Source organism: Micropterus salmoides, unplaced genomic scaffold (assembly GCF_014851395.1).
Source record: "Micropterus salmoides isolate LMB-PRFRI ecotype aquatic unplaced genomic scaffold, ASM1485139v1 Ms_hic_scaffold_1, whole genome shotgun sequence".
Classification (NCBI taxonomy): domain Eukaryota; kingdom Metazoa; phylum Chordata; class Actinopteri; order Centrarchiformes; family Centrarchidae; genus Micropterus; species Micropterus salmoides.
Window position 1 is genome coordinate 19354423 of NW_024040040.1, and position 18703 is coordinate 19373125.

The following is an 18703-nucleotide window of genomic DNA, read 5'->3' on the forward strand; positions in this document are numbered from 1 at the left end:
GCTACTTTTGCCATGTTGCTGTAGCTTAGCTTGCTACATTTCACTGGGGAGTAGCTTCTGTGTAGTGAAGCTTCATTTAATGTAGAGTAGCAAGTAGCTTAGCTCACTACATTTTCCAAGTAGCTTGCCCAACACTGGTATATGCATTGAATCCATGACCTTGGTATAATTGGCACCAAGCTCTAAATACGCTGCGGCTGAGAAAGTAGAGAAAGTAAGCCTTTAGACAAAAAAGCAGACTGATTAGGCTAATTGTAGAGGTGATTGTAGTAATTGTATTGTTAGCCTAGCTCTAACAATCACGGGGTTCATGTATCCCCCCATTTTTGTCTTATACCAGGCCTTAGTAAGCCTAAAAGACAGATATAGTTCATAAAAATTAAGTAAAAAATTGTTCAGTCTACAAGCAGATTTTGATAAGATCAGAATCAGAATTGTTGTGAAACAACAATGGTTTGGTTCATTCTTTCATTATTTTGTTTGTAAATATTGGAGGCTAAATATTTTTATATTTCATTTCATAAAAGCCTTTTTCTTTTCAGGTCGCATCGCATCTCATATCAACTGTGGCGAATATGATTGTAGAAGCGAGCACTATATTACAGAGCCTCAAACACTCAAAATTCATCAGCATCAAGGAAGCATTTTGTTTTGGGCTGATCTGAAGCAGCTAGTTACCTGAGCGATCTAAAAAACTACCCAAACATTTTTATCAAGGGTTTTTTTCGAGGCTACGGCCAGGGTGCGACCTCCTCTTCCTCGCCCCCCCCCCCCCCCCCGCTTTCCCTCTGTTCACCCTTCTATGGGTTGTGTTGCCAGTGGAACCAGCGCACTGGACAGTCAGTGGTCGTTCCCTCTGGCTGGATGAAGTCTGATACTCCTGGTTTTACGCATAATCCATGTGTTACTGCAGCCGGAGGCTCTCCGGAGCACCGCGCAACTTTCTAAATTCTTCCATCTCACAAAGAAAATAAAGGTCAGGTCGAAACAGTGTAGAGAGGCTGAATGAAAATTACCCAAACATTTTAATCCGTGTATTTTCGTTAATATTAACTAATAACAGTTCATGTTTGCTGTGTACCATTGGATGTACTGACAACTATCAAATTTGATACTGAAGAAATCTTGTAGTACTGGAGGCTGCAGCTATATAATATTGTCCTGTTTTTCTAAATAAAAACACACTTATGTTGATGTTCAAGCTCATCTTAATTACTGCAGGGTTATCAAGTGTAACACACAAAGACTATTCGGACTCATTAAATATCAAAATCAACATTTTTCCATTTTGGTTTTGAAACAGAAAAACAAAAACTGGTGGCTGTTTTTTTTTTTTGTTTTCTGTTTATCTGTTTTTCTGATTCGGTTTTGAAACTAAAAACCGAATGAAAGAACGAACGAACGAACAGTACGTGGACCAACCACAATAAAAAGACCACATGTTGCAAATACCAGCACATCTGTTGAATGGTCAAACAGCATTCTAGTGGGATCAGCATAGATCCTTTGGTAACAGAAATTATTAATTCAATAAACACTCAATTTATTTACCTTGAAAATATCAAGGTATGGTATACAAATAAGTGAATCAAGAGAAACTAAAGGTACTACGCATACACATTTGCCCCTTGACATTTTCTATTATACAGAAGGTCATTGTTTATGGGTGAAGACAAAGGATGGCCTTCAGGTAATCTAGAATCTGGAAACAACAGGATCTCCATAAAGGAATCCTGTTCTCCCTTTTGAAGCTTATTAATGTATATCATAAATCAATGACACTGCAAAGGATTGGAATTGAACATTGAACAGTGCAATATTAATAAACCAACACATTTGCCAACACTGTAATGAGTTAGAGGGATAGTATGCTCTGAGAAAGTATTTCTTGTTATTGTGGTTTCACAACAAACCAAGAGAATGACATGAGGACTCAGGCAATCAAAAGAAACAAAAGTAATACATTTACCTTTAATCTTTATTGTACATTCTGTGTCCTCCTTGCTCAGCAATATGGGAATCTGATTATTCAACAGCCTTGAGAAATGTAATTTGTGCTCAGTTTGAGGAGCACGTCATTTACAAAATGAATGCTTTCCCTCCCCATCCCACACTCAGAAATAGAAGTACGGGTGTGTACTTAAAAGGGTACAAATGCTTGTCGCAGGGGAGGTACCCTTTTGAGGGACAATTGTGTACCCTTTAGTGCCGGTACATTTTTGTACCTTATGAAATTGGTACAATTGTGTACCCTGCAAGACATAAACGTACCTTTTAAACTATAGTACAATAATGTACCCATTAAAAGGGTACTAAAATGTCCTATTAAGGGTACCACCCCTGCGACAAGCTATTCTGGACTTTAAGGAGACAAAAATGTACCATAATTCTCCACACAATAATACTTTGACTGTTTATTGACATCAATGAAAATGTAATTTTCCAGATGAACATGACATGTATTTGTGGTAATACAAAGTTAATTCATTGCAGATAGTTTTACAAAAAATATGAAACTACACCTACTCTGAAACTACAGAACACATAGAACAAAAGATACTTTGATTTGTCCCACGTCTGCATGTACACTATGCATCAACAAAACAGTATAAGCATATTTAGACAAAAAGTAAAAAAATATATTTTGGCAGATAATATTTAGACAGAAATACCTCAATGAATCTACCATCAACTAAATGTGTCTAGAGCCTGATGGTGGATTTAGCAGATTCCAATTGATGACAAGTTTCCTACACAACACCCCAACACACAAAGTCTCAATGTTCAGATTGTGATTAATTTTCAATAAAGAGATGGCTTCAGGGTGTACATTACCTACAACAAAAACATCCTTTGACACCATTACCAGATAAAGATGACATACGCTGAAGTACTGTATCCTGAAACTGCACATCTTTAAAATACCAGGTGTGGGTAAGTTATACTAGTTATTTGAAAGGTTCTTCAGGGTTTTTTTTCAGCAATTAGAAATTTTGTCTTTGTGTTTTCAATAAACATGCCACCGAAAAGAAAGGTTTGTGGGCATGTACAAGTCCAGTGTGTTGAATCACTTGCCTCAGAGCAAAGGTCCTCTTTGAACATTTCAAACAGTAATGCAGTCCAGGCATTTTCAGTAAAGAAGGTTAATGCCTCAAGTTACAGTTACCAGCAGGGGTTTGTCTCAATCTTCCATAAAGTCCATGATGTGCCTTCGGAGAAAGTTCAGGGTCTTTTGAAAGTTTGTAGGATATGTCATGTTGAAGACGAAGCAGAAGGCTGTGATAAACTGGATGAGGCATCCACTGAAGTGCAGGAACAAACTTCAATTCCTTCCAATTTGAAAACACTGCAATGTCTGTAGAGGGCAGTTTTCCAGTCGTGGTCTTTCAGTTGAATGATTGGATGGGAGTTAGGGGATCATTCTACATAAGAGAGAAAAAAAACAACATTTTAGCATTCATAACAAAATGGATGTGGTAAGGGGGGCACAGTAATCCAAAATAACATTCCTAGGTCATTAAGATGGTACAATTTTAAGGGTGCCTTGCTTATTTGTGACTGACACGTTCCTACATTTGCAAATGCATGGAACAAACAATTTCACATTCAGGTTTTACATTGGAATAGACATTCAAATTAGTAGAATAGTATCAAATCACAACACATGATGTCTGACACTGACCGCAAGGCGGTATCAATGATGTAGATAATTGAGCGAAAATGGTGCCTAATTTGAAGACAAAGCTTACACAAGCCATCACTTATTAACATAAAATCCAAGATGTGGAAGAATGTGGATGCAATTAAATTAAAAAAGGTAACATCTCATTTCATTCTTTCTAAACGTCACTCAGTATTGGGGTGTCACATATTGTTTATGTAGTGACTTGATGTTGTAAACATTAATGTTGCTGCTCTAGAAACAGTTGTATTTAAAATATTAAATTCTAATCCTATAATTAATTTAAGAACAACCAGGCAGTTTAAATGCACACTTCAATATTTGTTTTATTTATCGCAGGTCATACCTACCTCTGCCCGTTGGGTCTGGTCTGACCAAATAACAGTCAGTAAATAATAGGAACTATCGATAGTGTATCGAGAGACTGAGACTGTTAAGCAGTCTCAATAATGTCATCTATATCAATAAAAATTAACGATCCCCATCCTCATTTGTAATGTATGTGTTAAAATCAGTACCTGTAATAATATCCTCAGCCAAGGGATTCTCTTTCATCCATGTGGGTTTTTTTCAGTGACAAATCCAAATGTGAAGTTTTCACTGAAGTGGTGGCAATTGTTGACTGCAAAGGGTTGCATAGCATCGACCTCATCGCACAACTGAGATATAAAACAGAAAAATATGGGAAAGAAATACATTTTATTTGCAGTACTTAAACAACCTATAATACAAGTTAAGACCAGTGAGTACTTCAGGATTGCAGGTCAGAAGTTAATATTGCTTTTGACATGCTTTCAGTCGTCCATTCTTTACTGGTTGTTACCACTGAGAATAAACAAATTATTTTCTCAAAGCCTGTACATACTTGTTATATTTAAACAGTAACACTTACATTGTACACTGCATTTCATATAGACTCCTCATTATGTTGTTGCGGTACTGTTGTTACTTTTGGACCGGTTCTGCAAGGCTGTCTGTGTCAAGTAGGTTCCCACCTGCAAAACAGCAGAAGAATCACTTTATCTTAGCTAATTTGCCACCACATTGATGCAGATTAGGTCAATCTATGCAACAAAGAAAAGGTGAAAGAGTGGTGCATTTATTACATTCTTACCTCTGGTTTGTATGGGACACATGTTTGTTGTTCTAGCTTGACTGCTTCCAAATTAAGGGTGACCTCCTTGTAGCAGAGTGTGAAGTCTGAACTTTAACAGCTTTTGGTCAGACTTGTCAGAGATACCCGATCATACTCTCTGTGGGTATGCAATCCACTCTCTCGCCATCTACGTCATCGTCTGAAATGTAAATAAGAAATCCATTAAATACACACAGAAGCACAGACACTTTGGACATACAAATCATGATTACTACAGAGAATGACTGACACAATTAATGGATTGGGTTAAGAACAGAACAAAAAAAAATCTTAAAAACTTTAATTGAAAACCCCTTGACAGAGAAGCTGCTGTAAAGTTCAGATATTTACCGCATGATATTGGTTAACAGCATTATTCAAACTGGAAAACTTCTGAACTGAAGAAAGCAGCCATGCACATTAAGACTCTGCTTTATTTGTACCAATCACAGTTAGCCATGTCAATTTCTGCCCAGCAACTGCTGACTCACCACCAGTCACAGCATCAAAGTGCCCTGATATTTAATCAGCGAATCAACATCACCTGTGAAATTTGATCTGGTAAACTGCCCTGCTGTTAAAATAGACTGAGAACCCTGTTAAACTTGCCATGAAACAAGACTCAAATAAAAATCAGAAACTGTAACTTTAGTCATTAGGACTAAATGATCCCACCGTCAGCAGCATAAGGCATTTCTGAACCTGTTGATATATATTTTGTGTGAAATAAGTTTGAAAAACTGGTTTGATCCAGAAAGTTCGACGCTGATTTAATGTTACAAAGCCCGCGAATAGAGGAGCTACTTGTCACTCTTAACATTTCAAAAGCTGGCCAAGCCAAACGTAACGTTTTAAGACCGACTGATTCAATAAGCACTGTACTGCTACCGGAATGTGAATTAGTGACTAACGTTATAATATCAGAACAAACTTAGCAAGCTATCTAAGGACATGCAATGCTGAACATTGGCTGTAGATACCCAGGCTAACATAGCTCTTCAGATATTAGCTAGCTAAATTCGGATCGTTGGTTACCAGTACAGTAAATTACAATTAATGTGAAATTCACATTCCACTTACCTCTACATTTCTGAGCCGCCTCCTTCCACCACCAGCTTTTGTAGTAGCGCCTTAGTCGACAGACCCAGTGACATTGCTAGTAGCTGTAAATAAGCTTGACATCTTCGGTCCTGCTCGGAGTTTGAGCGGCACACTAACCGTTAACTCTGTCGGGGCGGGGGAGTGAATACGGCAGAGGCATGTCCCGCCCTACTCTGCCTCTGATTGGCTTAGCTTGTTGATGATGATTCTCACAGCATACACATACATGTAAAGCATGTCGGTCACAACGTTAGACTGTGGTCATATCAGATTTTTTCTTTGATCCACTTGGGGAAAAAAACCCAACCATATAAAACCAAAATAATAATAATATAATTTTACTTTAATACTACTATATTTACTTTACTATAGTATTACTATAATACTACCAAAATACATTTGAATATAATATTACTATAATACTACTATATTACTATAATATTTAGCTTAGATTGTTAGATTTAGACTACCACGCATTGACTGTATAAAAAATAAATGGTTGGACTGCACTGTCAGTGAAACCAATTTAGCTAGCTAACCGTAGCCATATAGACCGCAGCCAGAGCTAACAGTTTACATGCAACCCCTGAGTGACATGTCAATATCCCAATCACTTGAGCGCATAGACTGTAGCATTAAATCTTTACTTTTTGCTAACACCAAGGGTATCTAGAGGCCAAAAAGGTTTGCCAACAATAATGCATAAAGGTTCCTGGAAATGAAGAGTTTGTGTTTTTCTCATGTGTAGGTGCCAACTTTGGAAGTAGCAAATGAGCTACAAACGTTTTTCATGGCTGCATTGCAAATGTCCTTTGACAGACAGAAAGGGTACAGATTTGTTCTTATTTTTGTTTTAAATCACTTTGTACCCTTTCTGTAGTCAAAAGGTGCACTTCTGGTCTCTTTAAGATCAATATTGTACCTTTGAGGGAACATTCTTGAAAAGTGTACCTGTAAGTACAGAAATGTTCTTGTCTCGTACCTCCATTTTTGAGTACTCCACATTACTAGAGCAGTGGTTTTGACCCGTCTGTGGTTATTGTGACTAAAATGTTGGGAACTCATCATGTTGCACAAGAATGCCAGACCAGGCATTTGCAGTGTAGGCATGGGGCAGATTCTCCCGTTTACAGACTTCAGTTACAGAATCAGCCTGAATTGTATACCAAAGTCAAGCAAGTGAGAGTCCGTAGAGCGATAATGATGGCCATCATGAGTGCTGGTAAAGAAGTGAGAGAAAGAGAGAAAATATACAGTGAGGTTTTTCTTAGCCTTTAAAAGCAAGCAGAGAATTAAAGCATACTTGGGGAGGATGCAGCTAGGCTAGCTGGGTCTTATAACGATAACCAAAGAATGTAGACACATATGAAGTTAAGTGAGCAAACGTGTATGCAGAGTTTAGCTAAAGCACTGCTGACCTTTGTTATAATCCAGGATGTGACTCGGTTAAAAAGCAGCTCCCTTGCATTTAAGAATTGTGTTTCACTCAGGTGACTATATGTGATAAAGCTGAAGCTTTATCACATATAGTTGATAAAAATCTGCCAGTGAAACTTGTCATTTCCCTTTCTGCTGGTGCTTATGTGACGCTAATGAAGTGCCACTCGTTTGTCTGAACTTAAACTTAGGGAGACACACTGACCTCAACTGTATCCCGCTAATTAATAATATTCAGTGCATTAGGATGTACGCCACAGCCCTTGGGACTTGTAATGTGACAAAGTAATGTGGACTGTAATTAATGTTGTAACCGTTTGACAGAAGAGATAGGTCGAGTTTTAGAAACAACAAGGTCAGCATTAGATACGAAACAAAATATATTACATGCTTTGTGCTGGTGGAAAAGAGGGAAGCTAGTAAACAGGCCAAAATTTGGGTTTTTTTCTGAATTGATCATTCAGAAAGAATAAACAGGTGAATCAAGCAATTTACATGATTATATAAATGAGACATGTCCAAAGTCCAGCCTGCGGGCCAATCATGGCAAAAGGGTAGATTTTACACAGCCTGCGGCTTTGCTTTTAAAATGTATTATTAAGGCATTGTTGACAGAAGTAATATAAACTGTGTCACAAATACTAAGTTGCAAGTTTCACTTTTCACATTGATTTGGCAGCTATCTGTAGAAAAAAGAAAGGTTGATAATGAAGGCCCCCAGGAGCTATGGAAATGTCAATATTCCTTCGCAGAAAGCTGTTATTAACTAAGACTATTAACTTAATTTGCGCCAAAGCCTGTACCACCACCCAGTTTCAGCAATTTCTGCTTGACATCTAGGCAGAATAAGCAGATGTTATCTACAAAACTATATGACATGGCTCATCTGGGGGTCTGTGCTGCAGTGGGCCAATTATTAGCAGAAAATGAACAACCAATGCAAGATCCTATCTGGCTAGAAGATTTCTTCAATGACATAACAAAGGCATGTTCCCAGAAATGCAAACATTTGAAAAGTAAATGCTTTTTCAGCCCCACATATTTGTTTGAGCAGACATTCTCTGTTATGAACATGAACAATAACCAGAGCCACTTGAGGTCTGGGACGTATGGGACATTTTGCGCAGCTATACCATTGCCCTCAGTGAGAAAGGCTGAATTGCTTTGTGGAGACCTGTTCACAGCTTGAGTGATTTACATTTGACTACACTGCCACACACTGACAGTCTTTCACAGAAAATAAAATTGTGCATTACATTTGTGTGTGACTTTGTTATGGTAAAAAAGTATGACAAGAGGCACATGTATGTACACATAATCAAATTTGGCTTCCTTTGAAACACGTTTGGACATCATTGAAATACATTTTTACTGTAGTAATATCCTAAGTGAGCAGCTCACAAAATGCCTCCCACAAAGACTTATTAGATTTATGGATTTGAACTGTTCATGGGATGAAACTATTTTTGGGTTGCAAGACACATATTAATATTCTGCGTCATCCAGATCTATGCAGCTGAAGATATATGGGTTCCATATTTGGAGCTGTGGGCATTTTTCATAGTAATCTGGAGGGACAAATAACAGGATCTCATTTTGAGGAATGTGCTATGGCTTGCAAAGGAGTTGATAAAGGTTTGGGAACTTTTGGTATATTTATTGGCTAGAGGCTGTGACAACAGCGACCATAAAAAACACAGAATTCAATTCAAATCTTGTTCTCCATCAAACAAACAGATTCATAATTTCACTGATGTTTACCATTTCTACTTTTCCTGACGTGAAGAAGGAGCAGGATTCCGATATGTTTTGTTTGGTTTTATTTTACAAATAGGAAAGGGGGGAAAATACAGCACTGTCATGTGATAAGACCTAGCGAGAAAGCTGTATCTGACATAGTGAGCAAAAGGCTGGAATACTTAGTGACCCGTGAAAGGAAGGAACAGTTAAAACCTTTATGTTTATTCAAGTCAGTTTTCTCGGGGTTGTAATTAGCAATACACAGTTTTTTTTTCTTCTTAATCAAAAAGTGAATTGAAAAACTAACTGTCCTAAGATAAACAACGGCTTTAGTCATTTTAGAAAAAGTGTTATGTTCAAGTGACTGTATGAATTATGTCTTTTGTCAGGAGCAATAGGGGAAAAAGTGTGAGATTGTTATAGATCCACATAGTGCACTAAGAGAAATTGTTATAGTAGATGGATGGATTAAGAAAATGTTGTTTGCTAGTTTCTCTTAACCATGATCATTGCCTAACCTTAATCGATTTTGCAATGCAAACTATGATTTTCCCTAAAGCTAGCCATGGCCTTTTTGTCAGTAAAACTAACCAAAACTTCACCCGAGGGGGGGATTTCCATCCACTTATGCATTTTCAATTTGTGCATTGATGGTTACTGATAAAAACCGAAATGCTACAGAGTACAGTGGAAACAGATTCAAGCTTCTGCTCCAACGAATGGCAGCAGATGAAAACATTAGATCTGTGTGAAGCAATGAGGAGATGGAAACTTAAATTAATACATGAAACACATTTTCATCACTGTTTGAGGTCAGACTTATTTAATTATGTCATCTTGATACGCTCTTTTCTTCTGCAGTGGTTCAATGGCATCTGACTGGAGCACCACCAGCTGTTTATCTCTATGCACCCAACTTCTAGTATTCATGTAACAATGGTGGAAGAAAATGCACATTAACTCACATTTTCTTTTACCAAATGTCGTAAAATCCAGCCAAATGTTTCACTATATTTGGATAGAAATTTGACTTGTAAGAACAAATGGAATGGCTCCACTCGCTCAAATGAACATTAGGTGTCAGATACAACAGGAAGAGAGTGATGTATTTACAGGAAGCTGACTGAAACTAGGTTTCTTTTTTACTTGAACCAACTGGGCAGAAGAAGAAACTCAGATCCACTGAGTGTACATATTGACATTAGATTGCAGTTTTGCTCACTTCTCCCAATGTATAAATGATTTTCCTACTATATTGTTGTGTGTTTAACATGACTATAATGTGCTGGAACTTGTGTGATCTGTTTCTCATTCACAATGCTTCGTCCTAAAACTGCATGTAGGAATTTCACAAAACTACTTTCTACTGACTTTAACTTGAGAAATGTTACAGAAGTGCAATTTATAAAAACTTGTAGGATCGTTTAAAAAATGAAAAAGACTTGTGTGATAGCTGAGACAGGCTCATCTAATTGAAGTTTTCTGTGACAGGAATTGATTATTTTCTCTCTCAAAAGTGACAAAGTTATTACCTTTTGAAGCAAAACATTAGGGGAGGTGACAAGCATTCTCAAGCGTGAAATGTAATTCCTGGTCACAGACGGAACTTATATGTAAGGTGTAGGAGCACCAGAAGGGTTCAATGCCAACAATTCTGCGCTACTGCCTTAGATCCTTTGTGGATTATTAAATATATAATCTCTTTACATTAAGAAGTCTTGACAGGGTATTGAACAGATAATACATCTAAATATTAATATTATCACTTTTTTGTCTCTCTCTGCTACTCCCATCATAAAACTTAACTCTCTCACAAAAACAACTTTAATCTCAGCAGTGATATTTTTCTACAAGTATCCCCAACTGAAGCCCTAGGGATAATTTTTCAAGTGCCTAATTTCACTGTACTCAGGTTTGCCTCACTTAAACCACTTCATTACATGCAAAACTATTTGGAGTTTTGGTGAGGTTTCTTTTCGAGATGTTTTTTATGCATTGCACATAACATGTGAGTGAAAAATAATGATCTTCCACCTTTTGTTATTGTGGAAGGAAAACAAAACGAGACTGCTGAAAACTCTAAATGTATTCCTGCTGGTCACACATATGAGATTACTTTTTAATAAGCTGAAAGTGTAATGTCGATTCATTTCAGTTTTATTTTGTAGTTTAAAGGAATCTGGTGCTACTTTTAAGCCTGTACTTGATAATGATGAGATTTTTGAACCTCTTCCTAATGTCTTTGCACCGTGTGCAGTGTATATCATAGAGTTAATCACTCATTACAATGCTCACTTATCATTGATCCTTATGTGCCGTAAACATATTCATTGGGACTCTTTCATCTGTATTCATTGGTACACCATCTTTTCTCACATCAAAACACGCTGCTGGCTGTGTCGTAGTCCTTGCTAATGTGGGATGTGCTGGGCAGGGACTTGAGGTACTCCATGTGCCTCCTGGCATCCTCCTGGTTGTGTTTGATGTAGTAAATGATGTAAGCTGTCACCATGGAGAACCAGCAGAACATGGCCACGAACATGGCCACATCAGTCGTCTTGTGGTGGAAATTGCAAAAGTTGATCCCAGAGTCCAGGACCTGGATCACCGGTTGTCCAATGTACTCCTCCTGCACTGATGTGTAGCAGTTGACCTCATTCACCGTCTCGGGGTCAAGCCTCAGCTCCCTCAGCACCTCCTGCAAAGAGCACTCACAGTGCCAAGGATTGTGGGACAGGCGGACACGGGCGTGGAGCTTGGCGAAGGTGTCCTTGGGGAGGCTACTGAGGTGATTGTTTGACAGATCCAAGGTCCGCAGGCTATCGGAAATTCCTTGAAAGGCACCGACCTCCACGCTCTCAATGGCGTTGTGAGATAAGTCAAGTTCCCGGAGGCGATGCAGGTCTGTGAAGGCCTCCTTTGGGATGTGTCTGATCCGGTTAGATGAAAGTAAGAGAACAACGGTGTCCTTGGGCAAGTTCTGTGGGACATTCTCTAAGTTGTGTGAGGTGCACTGCACCACCAAACCGTTCCTGTCTGTACAGTGACAGATCTTAGGGCAAGCATATGCAGTCATAATCATTGACAGAAGCCACAGTGTTCCCACAAACAAAAGAGGACCACTGGAAGGAAGTTTTATAGATGACCAGCACCTATGAGGGGCCCCCATTAGCGGCCGTTCAGACTGAAATTCAGCCCTTCATTTAAGAGCGGCTTATAATACTCAGAGACAGGATTTCACAACTCTTGATCACAGAGGCAATTATTTTATCTTTTGTTCAAGTAACAAAGTAATCTAATTTGATGACTTGCAGGATGATCTTGCATTGAGCCAGGTTCAACTTTTTTGTCAAACGGCCGTGCAGTTTTTGCATGGAGCCCTCTGCATTTGCATCCCTGTTGCAAAGGGGCCGCCTGAACATGGGCTTAGTCTGGGCATTACTGGCTAAAGTATCATTCTCAGGGTACTTTTCTACATTCACTCGGAAATTATTGTTCATCATTTACCATTACAGATATAGAAAACCAAGACTTGATCCAGCACAAGAGGAGAAAGGTTTGCATACTAGCTAAATGAGATGTCAAAGTACAACCCGGCTGAAGAGAGAGGGGGAGGGAGATTTTTGACAGGCCGTGTCATAACTGTGTATCCAGGGTGGGAAGGCGTCTTCTATGCTGATTTGAAGAAACCTGTGACTAAGAAGGAGAAAAAAATATAGAGAATCAAAAGGTGAAAAATGGGAAGTCTGTCCCTAAAGTTCATCTTCAGAAATGTCTTTATTTTGTATTTTGCTGCCTACTGAGTCTAAGGCTGGAGCTTTCCTCCTTAAAAATGCTGCTAAACCCTGTAACGATATGCAATTTCAACTCCTCTAACCTCCTGTATGCGTTTTATCATTGTTACGTTGATAATTTTCTGCTCCCATCATCTTCCAGCACATATTCAGCCAAATTTCTACACCATTTCCCCTTTTCAGATGCCTTCGTCCTCTGAGGGGAAGCTAGTAAAGTTCAGGATTATCATAATAATAGCATTTTTCTATAGTGTGAGTCCCTTCACTCAAGATTTGTCCCTTTCAAAAAATGACAAACCATTAAACAAGGTGTGGGCTCATCAATATGCAGCAGATGAACTTTGAAATAGTGATTTGTGATGAAATTAACTAACTGTCTGTACTCTATAAAATGAACAGTAGTGTACGTGAGAGCAGTGAAGGTGAATGTAAATTTAATCATCTATAGGACACAGTGCATTGGGTGACTGTCAGATAACAATACACAGAACAGCTGATAAACATCTTTTATCGAGATGATAAATGTCAAGCAAGTTGTTCAGAAATATTTTTGTTTTCTACAGGAGCCCTAGAATAATATTAATATTGATAAGCTAAATGTCTCAGTAAAAGAACATCACAGTATAATGGAAATATTATTGGAGGTGCAAAAGAAAGAGTAAGATAGCAAATCACAAACTTTACCACATAAATCTTTGAAACAATATTATATACTACTATACATTAAATAAAAGGATTTAAAAAAGGATATAGCAGCTCCCAGGCTCTGGAGCTCCCTCCCCCATGAGATCTGCACCTCTGAGTCCCTCACCATTTTCCAGTCCCGCCATAAGACCCATCTTGTTGTTGTCATGTTTCTTTATCTGCTCTGTAAAGCGACTTTGAGTTCGTGAAAAGCGCTATACAAATTCAATTTATTATTATTATTATTATTATTATAATTGTAAACTACTTATTTGGAGAATAAGGAAGATAAAGCTGGAACATCTTAACATACAATTATGTTGTACATACAAATCAATTAGTCTTTCCACAGACCAATAAACATTAAATTAAAATTAAACTATTTGGACTCTCAGTTAATTGTTGTTTTTGACTGTTGGTTAGATATTCAGATATCACTTTGAGATGTAATGTAATGGATTAGTCTATAGATTAACTGATTAATTAATCAAGAATACAATCAGCAGATGAATCGATAACGAAAACAAACAGTTACAGCCCTATAGCCACTATAGACAATTTACCAAATATCCATTAAGAATACTAAAATATCTTAAAGAGCGTTTTTCTCAGATTAAATGAGTATGCCAGTTATGATGATCAGCAACCACAGCTAGAAACAAAAATCCATTCGCTAATTTGGGCTTTTATCTATTTTTATTACTTTCATGCTAATTCATGAAATCAACCCCTATCAACCCTGAAGTGTAAAAAGTGAGTTCAGGTTGTTATTTTAGTCCTCACCTACCTGATAGCTTCAGTCCGGGGGGAAATTATTTGATTTGATTAACGATCCAGGAAGAAATCATAGCGACCTTTGCAAATAAACGTCTCCGGCAGCAGTCAGAGACTGAGAAACTGCCGGTTCAAGAGTCCGGATCCAACTATTCGATTGCAGTTTACAACCTCCTGTCAGTGCAGGTTTCCAGCAGCTGTGAGTCTGTCGGTGTGTGCGTCGATGTGCGCAGCGACGCAGCAGTCGCACCGCTTTGGTCCCGTTTCATCCTCTCACTCCCTTATAAGAGGTCTCTGCTGAACTCACCGGGGAAATAACTATACCCCTACACAGATTAAATTGTATCGACAGTACATCATATATTCATCATTGTTGCCTGTAATTATTATACAGCAGGCTGTAATGCTGAATTACTCCATATAGCCTACAGTATAATTAATAAATACATTAAATCAACCAGTGGAGTAAAGCACTGCATTTAGGCCTATTTGACAGCTTCAGTTACTAATTACTTTGCTGATTAAGATTTTACACTTAAGCATCTGTATGATCAGCATTTAAGGGAAACAGGGGGAAAAGGATGGCTGGGCTCTGTCTGAGTGTAACAAAATCCACCTAGCATCAACCCTAAAGCTCACTAATTAACACATTATCTCATTTGTTTAATCCTTAACAAAAAAATAAAAATACAACAGGTCCAGTTGCCAGGACACCATCAGAGACTAAACCCCCCATAAAATGTTTTTTGTACAGATTAAACAAACAAGATAGGCCTACAATATAGCCTGTTAATGATTGAGCTTTAGAGGTGCAGGTGGGTGGATTCTGTTATTGTTGGACAGAGCCAGGTCAACTGTTTCCCCATTTTCCCGTTTTTAAGCCAAGTTAACTCACCAAACTCTCCACCAGAAGTAAAATATGTTAATACTTTGTCCACCACTGTAACTCAATATAGTGGAAACCTCATAGTGATCACAGTCACAGTGATCAAGTTTCTTTTATGCTGTACAGAATATGTGATAGACTTGTGAGAAAACTTTGGGCCTTTAGTAACTTATGATGGACGCTCAAGATAGTTTCTGGTGTTTAGTAGACTAAATGAGTGGCTGATTTCTTGAAAAAGAAAATCTGATTGGATTGGAAATGAATTTTTGCCACTGCCTTATTGTAAAGTGTACTCCGTGACCTACAGTATCTGCTGTATCCACTGATGTATCAAATTTAAATTTCATGCTCACTTGCACCTTTGAATGACAGCTAAATCTCTTCTTTATGTTTTGAGGATGTCTCGTCTCCCTTTGCACATTGAATTTAATTTATATTTTCATCTCTGTCTGTATTTGTTTAATGTCTTTAATGTCTCATGCAAAAACACTACACCAATGAACACTTTACGTAGCCTTAAAGGGGAATACGGAGAATATTAAAAGGGCAGTATGTTGCAAATACCTCTTTAAGCATGCATGTTGGAAGTTGCCTTATTATATCCATGCTGGAATTTTCATACAAGATGTACACATCTCCATATAGATACTGTACATTAGGATACAGTCACATTTGAGTCACTAATGAGTAGAAAAGAGGATCAGATCAGTCATCACAAAATCAATTACAGCATCGTCCTACATTCGAATGAAATAAAAGAGACATCAAAGACATCTTGCCTTCCTTATCAGCCAGTCATAAAGGACCCCTATAAGTCCCTGAACCCCATTTTGATAACCTACTGCCGCTTTATTCTCCCCATGCTCTGTCAGTGCAAAATGTAATGTGCATGTCACACTCTGTCATTCTTCATAAACATTGATTATAATTGTCCTGCCCTGAGTGAGGACTTCAATACCGGGCCAGTCTCACCCATGCTGACAAATGAAGGTACTCCCAGCTGTATTACTGTGACCTAAACACCACCTGAATGCTGTGAGAGCTTTGCAAAGCATCTATATGATTAAATGTGCAAAGTTCAGCCCTGTCAATTTTGCTGAAAGGCAGAATCATTGATTATATGGACTAGTGAAGCGTTTTAGCGTGCATGAGTTTGCTTTATTGTGACGTGATCCAAAATCACAAAGCACACTCGTAAATCAAAGCAGCCCAACACCAGTGTTTCTCTTGCTCCTGGGTAATCAGGGTGAAAGATTTACTTCACATTCTCTGGTGTTTAAGCTACTTGAAACTTGCCACGGCATTTGTTTAACACCCTTACTCATCTTGTCGGACTCCTGGCAAAATTCCTGCCCGGTAAGGCATCTTAAATAAATTCACACTCCTCAATAAGATCGCAATGATATGGAGCTGAGCCAATTTAGGGAACCTTTGTCAGGTAAGCATTACTGAGTGACTCTGATTACAGTACGGTCTAGCTCTTTTATGAAAAGCGCTCAGAGATAACTGTTGTTGTGATTTGGCGCTATATAAATAAAATAGAATTGAATTGAATTGATGCTGTCATTCTGTCTCATCTGCACTTCATGCCTCGTTTGTTGACCAGGTGACATTGTGAAGTCACTTTCTGAAAGCAGCACTGAGCTGCCCTACAGTATATACTGACCTCTTCAAAGCCACGCTCAGTACATTTGATAATGCTTTACTGCTGCAGAGACTGTCTGACATTGGATTTTGCTCACTCTGCTTTCACTCACGAGGGAGGACACAGCATGTTTTAGCACTGTGACCCCCATGTCCAAACTCAGGAGACTCCTCACACTCCCTGCTTCAAGACATTTGCAGCAACTTTTAGATTTGCACGATGTCTCCCTCATTGCTTTGACATCACTCCTTTGCATTATAGAGAAGGTTGTCTGTAAGCAGCTTACAGCAATGCTGAGTGATACCATGGACACGCTCCAACTTTAATGCCAAGCCAACACAGGGGCAGAGAATGCCTTTATGTTTTGGACGAGCCCAGTCGGACGAACCTGTATCAAACTGATATTGAAGCTAAATGAACTAAGGAGAGCACAGTCTGAAGCACAGCAGGTGTATGAGCCACTTGATTTGCTGATGTCCTTTTTGGTATAGCTTTTGCCTCTGCGCATTCTGGGTTTAGAATAGAAACAAACATGATGCCAAGATTTTGCCCTCCCTTTGGTCCAGTGTATGGTTGGATACGCTGTAACAAAGGATGGATGAAATCTTTTGTGCTTTTTAAGTGCAGCAGATTATCTGATCATTGGCTAATGTTGAGAGTCAGGTCAGATGTTTTGTCAGATGTAGGCTAGTTTAAGCCTCTCAGCTCGTTAAGGAGCTGGATGTCAACCTCATATGAATAACTGGCTCCAATAGAGAGTTATTGTGGGCAGTCTAGTTCATTTTCTGCAAAGAGAATATCAGGTGATCAGCACCAGGAGCTCTTCCAAGCCTTGAATGCACACGAAGCTCTCCTTGTTGAAGCAGTGTAAAATATGAGCACCAGTGTTAGAAAATTATAAAAAGTCAGAGGAAAAAGATTGTGTACATAAAAAGAGCCCAGGAATTACAACCATATTCTGCTCTTCACTCTCATGCCAGGAATCTGCACACAGGTGAGAGAGAGGGGAAGACAGGCAGCAAAGGGCCACAGGCTGGACTTGAACTTGGGCTGCTGCAATAAGGACCTAGCATTGTGCATGTGGTGCATGCTCTACTAGGTGAGCTAACCGCTACCTTTAGTATAACCTTTTTGCAGAGGGATGGACAGTAAGAGTGTGGAGGTCAAGATGGTGGACTAGCTTGTATGCAGGAGACTGGGGTTCATGTTGTGTCACAATTATTTGCAATTAATTCCTGCCTCTCTATGAACGGTAACCGCAATCTCTTGTTAACCCTAACTAATTTTTTTTGTTGCCTAACCCTTTCCATTTCAGCAAGAAACAGCCAATCAATTAGCATCCCACTCTGCTGCACCACTAATGTTGAAGATAAAGATTAGACTTTGTAGAAACTTGATGAACCAGTCAGCAGTTTAAATCAGTTCACTGTCACATTCTAGGTCAGTGTTAAATGTTGTGTTAAACCCCCTTCCTGGTTGCACATGCTCATTATTGTGTTTCTCCTGCTGGCCCCCGCCTGCTTGGTCCTGCTCAGCACTTAAACATAACATACTTGTAAACATAACAGCAGCTTTTCTATGCTGAACAAATATAAAACCTTCATGGTTTAAAAAAAAAAGAGTAATACTTATGTTTCTCAGTTTTGCAGTTTACAGGTTTTTTTGTCTTTGTTGCATTACTGCAGTTGGCCACTGAAGCTTTCAGGCTGAGCCATACCCATTTCTCTTTATACCGTATATCTCTTTTAACCGTGTTATGGTGATGTGGCAGCTGAGGCTTACAGGTATCGTAATACTGAGTATTGTGCCATTGGACATACCTAAC

General features: G+C 38.7%; 1 protein-coding gene and 1 long non-coding RNA gene across 2 annotated transcripts; both read right to left on the reverse strand.

The window, feature by feature from the left end:
- Nucleotides 1-1960: 1960 nt before the first annotated feature.
- LOC119904957 lies at nucleotides 1961-6039 on the reverse strand. The gene is made up of 5 exons (XR_005444764.1): nucleotides 5898-6039; nucleotides 4797-4977; nucleotides 4575-4677; nucleotides 4201-4341; nucleotides 1961-3422 (listed from the first exon to the last, which is right to left on the reverse strand). It is a non-coding gene; the product is annotated as an uncharacterized LOC119904957 (long non-coding RNA).
- A 5239-nt stretch (nucleotides 6040-11278) lies between these two features.
- LOC119899611 (leucine-rich repeat-containing protein 3-like) lies at nucleotides 11279-12328 on the reverse strand. Its single transcript, XM_038714234.1, has one exon. It carries the CDS (start codon nucleotides 12262-12264, stop codon nucleotides 11473-11475), a length of 792 nt encoding a protein of 263 aa, XP_038570162.1. The 5' UTR covers nucleotides 12265-12328; the 3' UTR covers nucleotides 11279-11472.
- Between the last annotated feature and the right edge of the window lie 6375 nt (nucleotides 12329-18703).